General features: G+C 44.8%; 1 protein-coding gene across 3 annotated transcripts in view; it reads right to left on the bottom strand.

Moving 5' to 3' along the window:
* Nucleotides 1-12,500, bottom strand: part of LOC123993759 (synaptopodin) — a 49,273-nt gene that overhangs the window by 28,567 nt on the left and 8,206 nt on the right. For 2 of the 3 annotated variants that reach the window (XM_046296232.1, XM_046296233.1), the window contains exons 2-3: nucleotides 2,841-3,115; nucleotides 200-1,393 (exon numbers count right to left, since the gene is read on the bottom strand). In XM_046296232.1, the coding sequence (XP_046152188.1) occupies nucleotides 200-404 (205 nt within the window). In that variant the 5' untranslated portion in view covers nucleotides 405-1,393; nucleotides 2,841-3,115. Of the gene's footprint in view, nucleotides 1-199; nucleotides 1,394-2,835; nucleotides 3,116-12,500 lie in introns of all 3 variants that reach the window. The other variant, XM_046296235.1, reaches the window with a different exon arrangement.

The raw sequence follows: 12,500 nt of genomic DNA, 5'->3' as shown, positions 1-12,500 counted from the left end.
AAAACAGTTCGTTGAAACGGACCGCTTTGTCCTTGATTTCAACTAATGCATCTCAGATTCTCATCGCTGTAGTTCCATTATGTTCCACATTTGCTCCTGCTGTTGCATTGTAGCAGATAAGTTATCCAATAAGAAGCCAGACTAACTACAGACTAACTAGAAACCAAAGCCATGTAAACAGAATAAACTTCAAACTTACTGGTTTTCCGAGCCAGCTGATTGGTGGAGGTCGATGTCACCTGTCCTTTGATTCCTCTGTTGTCCCGCTTCTCCCAAGATGCATTGCTCTCTCTGTTGCCGGTGTCCACATCCCTGCCCTGGCCCCCCTGAAGGGACTTCCTCCCCCCACCTGGGCTCCAGCTTACCCCCCTCCTCACAGACATATGACCCCTCTCCGTCTCCATCTCTACCCCCAGGAAGGTGCCTCGATCTGGGGGAGCTTTGCTGCTCTGCTGGGGAGTTCTGGAGCCTCTCTTGTTCTCCTCTGGTTTGCTCCACAGTTTCTGTCTCTTCTTCTACCCAGACTGTCTGCAGCCCTGCCTGGCTTGGTCTGTATGTCAGTTTGAGGAACACCGTTTGGGGAGCGTTTGGGGAGCGTTTGGAGAGAAAAAGGGAATCACCAGTGGGGATAAGGAGAATCTTAGCTGTCCATATTGCTTCTCCTACCGCTGGACATTTCTCTTTCTGTAGTAATCCTCCTTAATGTTTCCTTTAGTCTTGTAGCTTGCAGGGAGGGAGGCTGACGGACGGGAGAAGTGTGCTGTTCCTCTGGTTCTGACACACTGTTACTACACAGTATTACTCAGGACTTACCAGAAACAGTATCAGGGACCTCCCGGGAGACTAAAGCAGGCTGGGAGTTCCACAGACACAGAGCACTCTGGATCAGTTCCCATGGACCACAGCCAAGACGCTTTCACAATAACGATGTGCTCTACTGCAGATCTCCAGCTAAAGAAGAAAGACTGATAAAACATTCCTATTTCTGTTTGTGTCTGTCTTCCCTCCCTCTCAATCTTTTTCTTTCTCCAAAAACCCAGACGCTTCTCGTCTCTTCCTCACCCCTTTTTCTTTCAAATCTTTCTTTTGTTTTTATTTCTTAGTCCAGCCACCAAAACATGCCTGTTGACTGCATTGCAATCTCTACTAGACAGATAATTTTTCGTGTTGAGAAAGCGAGCAGCTCTTTATCTTGGAAGACCATTACTCAACAACAACGAGACCATTACTCAACAACAACGAGAAGGGGGGTGACAGTGGTGGAAATGTTTCAAAGCGTCCTGCTGTTTGGTTCGGACGAAGTGAGAAACACCATTTCACTCTAGAAAGGTCACTGCTAAGAGCAGTCAGGATCGCCGAGCTCCGCTGGCCGATATCTCATCCAGATGGCTTCCTGTGTGAGAGTCACATACATTAAAGTATACACGCTAAGCCCAGAAAACCTTCTATAAACAGAATCATTGAGGAGGGAGTCGAGCAGGGAGTCGAGCAGGGAGTCGACGAGGAGGGAGTCAAGCAGGGAGTCGAGCAGGGAGTCAACGAGGAGGGAGTCGAGCAGGGAGTCGACGAGGAGGGAGTTAAGCAGGGAGTCGAGCAGGGAGTCGACGAGGAGGGAGTCAAGCAGGGAGTCGAGCAGGGAGTCAACGAGGAGGGAGTCAACGAGGAGGGAGTCGAGCAGGGAGTCGACGAGGAGGGAGTTAAGCAGGGAGTCGAGCAGGGAGTCGACGAGGAGGGAGTCAACGAGGAGGGAGTCGAGCAGGGAGTCGACGAGGAGGGAGTCAAGCAGGGAGTCGAGCAGGGAGTCAACGAGGAGGGAGTCAAGCAGGGAGTCGACGAGGAGGGAGTAAAGCAGGGAGTCGAGCAGAGAGTCGACGAGGAGGGAGTCGAGCAGGGAGTCAACGAGGAGGGAGTTGTATTTTAGTCCTGTTTGATGTTATTATATCCACACATTACCATTATATCCAAACATTACCATTATATCCATACATTATCATTATATCCACACATTACCATTATATCCATACATTACCATTATATCCAAACATTACCATTATACCCATACATTATCATTATATCCATACATTATCATTATTTCCATACATTACCATTATATCCTTACATTACCATTATATCCATACATTACCATTATACCCATACATTATCATTATATCCATACATTATCATTATATCCACACATTATCATTATATCCATACATTATCATTATATCTACACATTACCATTATATCCTTACATTATCATTATATCCATACATTATCATTATATCCATACATTACCATTAGACACATACATTACCATTATATCCATACATTATAATTATATCCACACATTGCCATTATATCCATACATTACCATTATATACTTACATTATCATTATATCCATACATTATCATTATATCCATACATTATCATTATTGCCACATATTATCATTATATCCATACATTATCATTATATCCATACATTACCATTATATCCATACATTATCATTATATCCATACATTATCGTTATATTCATACATTATCATTATATCCATACATTATCATTGTATCCATACATTACCATTATATCATTACATTATCATTATATCCATACATTACCATTATATATTATTATTATATCCATACATTACCATTATACCCATACATTATCATTATATCCATACATTATCATTATATCCACACATTACCATTATATCCATACATTACCATTATATCCTTACATTATCATTATATCCATACATTACCATTATATCCATACATTATCATTATATCCATACATTATCATTACATCCATACATTATCATTATAACCATACCTTACCGTTAGAGCTGAGGCTCAGGCAGCAGAGTTCAGTTGGTTTATTTAGGTTGTTTCGGGGGGAGATTACAATGTCTATGTTAAGGGGAATAGGTTGTTTATCCAGTCTGGGTGATATTTCAACTGTTAGTCTGTGTGATCTGTCTCTCCAGTCCCTATTGAATGAGTGTTTGGTAAAACATGGTGCTGTAGGATTCAGGGTAGAGTAAAGCTGCTGTTGTCTCGAGAGGCTGATCTCCGCTGGCCCTGTGTCCCCCGGGGGTCTGGAACACTACCACCTGAAAGACAGGAGAAGAAGATGATCAGTATTCATCTGTAAACTGAATTCATTTCTACCCTCTCTGACTCACTGATGTGTAGAATGGCAGGAAGTGAGGATGGAGCCTTGCCCGGGGGGGGGGTTCAGAAAGAAGCGCGGCCCACGCCTTTGCCATCCAGTGCTCCTAGGTCTGCACTAATAGAAGTAGAGGGGCCTTTTGTCTCACCACACCAGCTGAACCTTTCCTGTTCACGTAGGTTCCTTGAGGAATCCCTCTGAAAACGTTCAAACCGGTACCTTTTTTGTGATGAGATGGGTTTCATTTTTGAACCTTTTCAATAATATATTGTAGATTGAATATATATCAGATTGGAGGGGCACAGTTTATTCGAGGCGTGGCTTTCAGATAGTTGTTTTAGCGTAAATGTAATTCTCGTTCATCATGTTAAGATTGAAAACTGCAAATATATCTATTTTTAAAAATATTTATGCATATTACATATTCTTAAATATAATATGAATAATATTAACATTGTTAATTATATATGGTTATAAAGTGGTAACTATTCCAAAGACCCTTGAGGAACTAATACGTCTCCGCTAAAACTATCAGTCTTCAACAATACAACAGAACAGACATTTACTCTAATGGGGTGGCCCAAAAATATATCTATCGTAAAGCCCCTGCCAAGCCACGCCTCCACTCCAGGGTTCTTCCAGGAACCCGTTGCTATGGTGAATAATTAAAGGTTCCTCCAAGAACCGCTCAACCAACCGAAAGTGCAAATATGAACAATTGTCTAGCAGTCGTTCCTTGAGGATCTCCAGGGGTTCACACACACACACACACACACACACACACACACACACACACACACACACACACACACACACACACACACACACACACACACACACACACACACACACACACACACACACACACACACACACACACACACACACACACACACACACACACACACACAACGCTGTATCAAGGCTAGAGGGGTGAAGGAAGGAAGCAGGAAAAGCCTTATTAAGAGTTGTGAACATGAGGATAACCCCAGTGTTGTCCTACAGGGGAAAGAACGGTCAGGACATTAAGAACATTAAGTTCAGGAAATGTCACTAAATGACTAAAGCTTTGCCAACTCTTAGCTTTATCTCTACCCTCGGACTTGGTGGTGACGGGAGACATAGAGTGTTGTATTGTACTCGGGAGCTGACAAGGTTAATGTGGATTAATGAATATATGCTTTATCTATACTCCAGTCTCAAGTGTTACAACTGTCACCTGTCATGTCTCAGTCTATAAAGGATTACATTAGACAAGGAGGGTCATGTCTCAGTCTATAAAGGATTACATTAGACAAGGAGGGTCATGTCTCAGTCTATAAAGGATTATATTAGACAATGAGGGTCAGGTTTCTCAACCAAATGTACTACAACACCCTGGGACTGTCTGTCTGTCTGTCATGATAAACCTGTGTCTGTGTGTCCTATCCCTGTTCAGACTTGTCTGTCCCCATTGTGATGGGGGTTCGCCTTGCTGTGCTCTTGAGTCACATTCAACGTGATAATCAAGATCCTAGTCACACAGACACAAAGAACAGTGTTGTTTTTGATAACCCCCTACAACCCCCAAACACACACACTTTATTTGTATTTTGTATTGGTATTTATTATGGATCCCCATTAGTTTCTGCCAAGGCAGCAGCTACTCTTCCTGGGGTTTATTATGGATCCCCATTAGTTTCTGCCAAGGTAGTAACTACTCTTCCTGGGGTTTATTATGGATCCCCATTAGTTTCTGCCAAGGCAGCAGCTACTCTTCCTGGGGTTTATTATGGATCCCCATTAGTTCCTGCCAAGGTAGTAACTACTCTTCCTGGGGTTTATTATGGATCCCCACTTGTTTCTGCCAAGGCAGCAGCTACTCTTCCTGGGGTTTATTATGGATCCCCATTAGTTCCTGCCAAGGTAGTAACTACTCTTCCTGGGGTCTGGCAAAATTAAGGCAGTTATAAAAAAAATGTAAAACATTACAATACATTCATTACAGAATTCACACACACTATCGCACGTGCCCTCAGGGCCCTACTCCACTACCACATATCTACAACACAAAATCAATGTGCACGTTTGTGTATGAGTATCAAATCAAATCAAATTGTATTAGTCACATGCTCCGAATACAACAGGTGTAGACCTTACAGTGAAATGCTTACTTGCAAGTCCTTTTCCAACAATATAGTTTAAAAAAATATGAATAAGAATAAGAATTAAAAGTAACAAGTAATTCAAGAGCACCAGTAAATTAACAATAGCAAGACTATATACAGGGGGTACCGGTACAGAGTCAATGTGGAGGTTATATACAGGGGGTACCGGTAAAGAGTCAATGTGGAGGCTATATACAGGGGGTACCGGTACAGAGTCAATGTGGAGGCTATATACAGGGGGGTACCAGTACAGAGTCAATGTGGAGGCTATATACAGGGGGTACCGGTACAGAGTCAATGTGGAGGCTATATACAGGGGGGTACCAGTACAGAGTCAATGTGGAGGCTATATACAGGGGGTACCGGTACAGAGTCAATGTGGAGGTTATATACAGGGGATACCAGTACAGAGTCAATGTGGAGGTTATATACAGGGGGTACCGGTAAAGAGTCAATGTGGAGGCTATATACAGGGGGTACCGGTACAGAGTCAATGTGGAGGCTATATACAGGGGGTACCGGTACAGAGTCAATGTGGAGGCTATATACAGGGGGTACCGGTACAGAGTCAATGTGGAGGCTATATACAGGGTATTACAGTACAGAGTCAATGTGGAGACTATATACAGAGGGTACTGGTACAGAGTCAATGTGGAGGTTATATACAGGGGGTACCGGTACAGAGTCAATGTGGACACTACCTACAGGGGGTACCGATACAGAGTCAATGTGGAGGCTATATACAGGGGGGTACCAGTACAGAGTCAATGTGGAGGCTATATACAGGGGGGTACCCGTACAGAGTCAATGTGGAGGCTATATACAGGGGGGTACCAGTACAGAGTCAATGTGGAGGCTATATACAGGGGGGTACCAGTACAGAGTCAATGTGCCGGGGCACTGGTTATTTGAGGTACTATGTACATGTAGGTAGAGTTATTAAAGTGACTATGCATAGATGATAACAACAGAGAGTAGCAGGGGTGTTGAGTCGATGTTCAGGGGTCTTATGGCTTGCCGGTAGAAGCTGTTTAGAAGCCTCTTGGACCTGGACTTGGTGCTCCGGTACCGCTTGCCGTGCGGTAGCAGAGAGAACAGTCTATGACTAGGATGGCTGGGGACTTTGACAATTTTTAGGGCATTCCTCTGACACCGCCTGGTATAGAGGTCCTGGATGGCAAGAAGCTTGGTCCCGGTGATGTACTGGGCCGTTCGCACTACCTTCTGTAGTGTCTGGCGGTCGGAGGCCGAGCAGTTGCCGTACCAGGCAGTAATGCAACCAGTCAGGAAGCTCTTGATGGTGCAGCTGTAGAACCTTTTGAGAATCTGAGGACACATGCTAAATCTTTTCAGTCTCCTGAGGGGGAATAGGTTTTGTCGTGCCTCTCTGCACGACTGTCTTGGTGTCCTTGGACCATATTGGTTTGCTGGTGATGTGGACACCAATGAACTTGAAGCTCTCAACCTACTCCACTGCAGCCCTATTGATGAGAATGGGGGCGTGCTCGGTCCTCTTTTTCCTGTAGAGAGGTAACTCTTTATCAACAAGGAAGGAGGGGAGGTGAAGTCATAACACATACGTTTTTTCAGCAGCAGACTATGATCGATAATGTCAAAAGCCACAGTGAAGTCTAACAAAACAGCCCCTGCAATAATTTTTATCATAAATTTCTCTCAGCCAATCATCAGTCATTTGTGTAAGTGCTGTGCTTGTTGAATGTCCTTCCCTATAAGCGTGCTGAAAGACTGTTGTCAATTTGTTTACAGTAAACACAGTTTCTTTCAAAAGTTTACTAAGGGTTGGTAACAGGCTGATTGGTCAATTATTTGAGCGAGTAAAGAGGTCTTTACTATTCTTGGGTAGCAGAATGACTTTAGCTTCCTTCCAGGCCTGAGGGCACACACTCTCTAGTAGGCTTAAATTGAAGATATGGTAAATAGGAGTGGCAATATCGTCCCCTATTATCGTCAGTAATTTTCCATCCAGGTTGTCAGACCGCGGTGGCTTGTCATTGTTGATAGACAACAACAACAACAACAACAGCAACAACAACGACGACAACAACAACAACAACAACAACGACAACAACAACAACAACAACAACAACAACGACGACGACGACGACAACAACAACGACGACGACAACAACAACAACAACAACAACAACAACAACAACTAATCACCTTATGGAATTCAAATGTACAATTATTGTCATTGATCAACGTATCTACCAAATATTGCCCAATGCTCAACGTTCAAACAAAATGTTCTGCCCAGCGGGTACCTGATGTGTCGGCCGATATGAGAAGAGGAAGAAGGGTTTTATTGTTTAGAACACAATGGCTGCTTAACAAATTGCACCCTATTCCCTATATAGTGCACTACTTGCACTACTTTTGACAAGGGCCCATAGTAGGGCAGTGTACGGGGTGGCAATAGGGACACGTGTAATGACAAGAGCTCTCTTTGATTCCTATTGATGTGTTTTAAGGAGGGAGGACATACATACACTACATGACCCAAAGAACATCTCATTCCAAAAACGATGAGCATTAATATGGAGTTGGTCCCTTTACTACCCTTTACTGCTATGACAGCCTCGTATCCTCTGGGAAGGCTTTCCACTAGATGTTGGAACATTGCTGCTATGACAGCCTCAGCTCCTCTGGGAAGGCTTTCCACTAGATGTTGGAACATTGCTGCTATAACAGTCTCCACTCTTCTGGGAAGGCTTTCCACTAGATGTTGGAACATTGCTGTGGGGACTTGCTTCCATTCAGCCACAAGAGCATTAATGAGGTCGATCGTCTGATGTTTGGTATATCAGGCCTGGCTCGCAGATGACATTCCAATTCATCCCAAAGGTGTTCGATGGTGTTGAGGTCAGGGCTCTGTGCAGGCCAGTCAAGTTGTTCCATACCGATCTTGATAAGCCATTTCTGTATGGACCTTGCTTTGTGCACGGGGACATTGTCATGCTGAAACAGGAAAGGTCCTTCCCCAAACTGTTGCAACAAAGATGGAAGCACAGAATAATCTAGAATGTCATTGTCTGCTGAAGCGTTAAGATTTCCCTTCACTGGAACTAAGGGGCCGAACCATGAAAAACAGCCACAGACCATTATTCCTCCACCACCAAACTTTACAGCTGGCACTATGCATTGGGGGCAGGTAGTGTTCTCCTGGCATTCGCCAAACCCAGATTCGTTCGTTGGACTACCAGATGGTGAGACATGATTCATCACTCAAGAGAATGCATTTCCGCTACTACTATAGTTCAGTCGCGGCGAGCTTTACACCACTCCAGCCGACGCTTGGCATTACGTATAGGGAGATCTTAGGATTGTGTGCGGCTGCTTGGCCATGGACAACCTTTTTTTTTAAACTCCAGACGTACAGTTCTTGTGCTGAAGTTGCTTTCCAGATGCAGTTTAGAACTTGGTAGTGAGTGTTACAACTGAGGACAGACGATTGTTACACACTTCGCACTCTGTTCTGCAAGTTTGTGTGGCCTACCACTTTGCGGCTGAGCCGTTGTTGCTCCTAGACGTGTTTCCACTTCACAATAACAGTACTTACAGTTGTAGCAGGGCAGAAATTTGAGGATCTGACTTGTTGTGATGGTGGCATCCTATGACGGTATCATGTTGAAATTCACTGAGCTGTTCAGTGAAGCCATTCTACTGCCATTGTTTGTCTATGGAGATTGCAGGGCTATTGCACTCGATTGTATACACCGAAGCCACTCATTTAAAGAGGGGTCCACATACTTTTTAATATATAGTGTATACGTTGATCAATTGTTAAGGGCTTGTAAGTAAGCATTTCACGGTAAGGTCTACACCTGTGACAAATAACATTTGATTTGATTTGATTTGAACCTTTATATTGAAATCTTTGGGAAAGCTTTAGAGAAAGTCTGGCACAGCAGAACACAACATCAAAACGTCTCAATGTATATCCCTCAAGACCTGAACTCTATAACCTCCGTGTTACTCCTGATTCGTAACTGATTCGTAACTGATTCGTAACTGATTCGTAACTGATTCGTAACTGATTCGTAACTGATTCGTAACTGATTCGTAACTGATTCGTAACTTCACAATCCAGACGATTTAAGCAGAACATAAAAATAACCTTAAACTCTGAACTCCACAACATCTGTTTTGTGTCCTTCATTCCAACATTCATAACTGCCAAATAAGTCCACAGTCATGCTGCTTGGATGAATTCCACAAAACATCAACGTGCCTTATTATATCCCTCGAATCCTGAACTGAACCGTACAAACCTCGTGTTTGTGCTTATTACTCAGTGGTCCTTCTGTAGCTCAGTTGGTAGAGCATGGCGCTTGTAACGCAAGGGTAGTGGGTTCGATCCCCGGGACCACCCATACGTAGAATGTATGCACATATGACTGTAAGTTGCTTTGGATAAAAGCGTCTGCTAAATGGCATATATATATATATATATAACTACCAGCAAATCCACCAGTTGTAGTTGTGGAAAGTCTCATCATGCGGGAGATTTGGTTCTGGGTACTGACATTAGGTTTTGGATGTGAGGTAAGGTGTAATTGTGGATTTTGAAGTTTAGGAATATCTCGCTTCCCAACTCTGACTCCATCGTCCCCTGACTCCATCACAACCTGGCCCCATCGCTACCTGGCCCATCACACCCTGACCCCATCATAACCTGACCCCATCGCCCCCTGACCCCATCACACCCTGACCCCATCACCTCCTGACCCCATCACACCCTGACCCCATCACACCCTGACCCCATCACACCCTGACCCCATCGCCCCCTGGCCCCATCACAACCTGACCCCATCGTCCTCTGACCCCATCACACCCTGGCCCATCACACCCTGGCCCATCACACCCTGACCCCATCACCTCCTGACCCCATCACACCCTGACCCCATCACACCCTGACCCCATCACACCCTGACCCCATCACCTCCTGACCCCATCACACCCTGACCCCATCACACCCTGACCCCATCACACCCTGGCCCCATCACCTCCTGACCCCATCACACCCTGACCCCATCACACTCTGACCCCATCACCTCCTGACCCCATCACACCCTGGCCCCATCACCTCCTGACCCCATCACACCCTGGCCCCATCACCTCCTGACCCCATCACACCCTGACCCCATCGCCACCTGACTCCATCACACCCTGATCCCATCGCCTCCTGACCCCACCACCCCCTCCCTGACCACATCGCCCCTTGACCCCATCGCCCCCTGACCCCATCACCCCTGACCCCATCACCTCCTGACTCCATCGCACCCTGACCCCACCACCCCCTCCCTGACCCCATCGTCCTCTGACCCCATCACCCCCTCCCTGACCCCATCACCCCTGACCCCATCACACCCTGACCCCATCACCGGCAATCACCGATCCCCTTTGTACGCAGCCGAAGCACCTGCCCACAGGTGCGTCATGCGGCCTTGCCTAACGGGGAAAGGGAGGGTGGAGCTAGTTGGGCGCAATGAATGATGAAATAAAATATAACATAAAACTAATAAAGATCTAAGGATATAATTTACAGCGTCTGTCCCCTCAGGCTGCATGGGAGTGTAGTCACATATTTCCTGTACACCTCCACCCTTTGATGACTATACAGTCCTGTCCTACGGTTCACCTATCTGTCACCTACACCTGTCCTACAGTTCACCTGTCTGTCACCCTAACCTGTCCTACAGTTCACCTGTCTGTCATCTTCCCCTTACAGTCCTGTCCAACAGTTCACCTGTCTGTCACCATTCACCTGTCCTACAGTTCACCTGTCTGTCACCATTCACCTGTCCTACAGTTCACCTGTCTGTCATCTTCCCCTTACAGTCCTGTCCTACAGTTTACCTGTCCTACAGTTCACCTGTCTGTCACCTCACCTGTCCTACAGTTCATCTGTCTGTCATATTTACCTGTCCTACAGTTTACCTTTCCTACAGTTCACCTGTCTGTCATCTTCCCCTTACAGTCCTGTCCTACAGGACACCTGTCCTACAAGGGACCTGTCCTACAGTTCACCTGTCCTACAGTACACCTGTCCTACAGTTCCCCTTCATAGCTTGTTCTCCATCAGGGAGACAATTAGTTTTCATTTCCATGACTGATCAGAACTTGCTTTGTCACAGCTGTCTTGTCCCTCCGCAGCAGACATGTGGTGAGCAATATGTCTGGACCATCGAATCACAGTAAAATCCCTGTATCGATTCACAGTAAAATAGCTGTATCAAATCACAGTAAAATCCCTGTATCGATTCACAGTAAAATCCCTGTATCGATTCACAGTAAAACCCCTGTATCGAATCACAGTAAAATCCCTGTAGCGAATCAAGGTAAAAATCCCTGTATCGAATCACAGTAAAATCCCTGCATCGAATCACAGTAAAATCCTTGTATCAAATCACAGTAAAATCCCTGTATCGATTCACAGTAAAATCCCTGTATCGATTCACAGTAAAATCCCTGTAGCAAATCACAATCGATATAGAATTGTGAGAATCGAGAGAATCGTAATACATATCGGAATGCCAGCTAAGCATCGTGAGAATATCATATCTTCGCCTCCCTGGCAAATACCCAGCCTTTAGTAAATGTCCCATGTATCAATTCCACCTTCTGAAGGATTTACTGTGTACTGTTCCATACAGTAATTACTGTAATGGAGGGTGTGGCATGTCAGCTCAGCTTTTGTATGACGGTGTTATCCCTCATATATCCCACATCTCCACCTAATACTATATGATATCCTGATGAAATATATACTGCCATACACTACTGTCTTCAGTATATATGTACAAACCCCTCTCTGCAGTACCCACTCTATATAATACCCACTCTATGCAGTACCCACTCTATGTAGTACCCACTCTATGTAGTACTCACTCTATATAATACCCACTCTATGCAGTACCCACTCTATGTAATACCCACTCTATGCAGTACCCACTCTATGTAGTACTCACTCTATGCAGTACCCACTCTATATAATACCCACTCTATATAATACCCACTCTATGTAATACCCACTCTCTGCAGTACCCACTCTATGTAGTACCCACTCTATGCAGTACTCACTCTATGTAGTACTCACTCTATGCAGTACCCACTCTATGTAGTACCCACTCTATGTAGTACTCACTCTATGTAGTA

This window comes from Oncorhynchus gorbuscha, linkage group LG13, assembly GCF_021184085.1.
Source record: "Oncorhynchus gorbuscha isolate QuinsamMale2020 ecotype Even-year linkage group LG13, OgorEven_v1.0, whole genome shotgun sequence".
Lineage (NCBI taxonomy): Eukaryota > Metazoa > Chordata > Actinopteri > Salmoniformes > Salmonidae > Oncorhynchus > Oncorhynchus gorbuscha.
The sequence above is the reverse complement of the archived record's forward strand: the minus strand, read 5'-3'. Positions and strand labels throughout refer to the sequence as shown.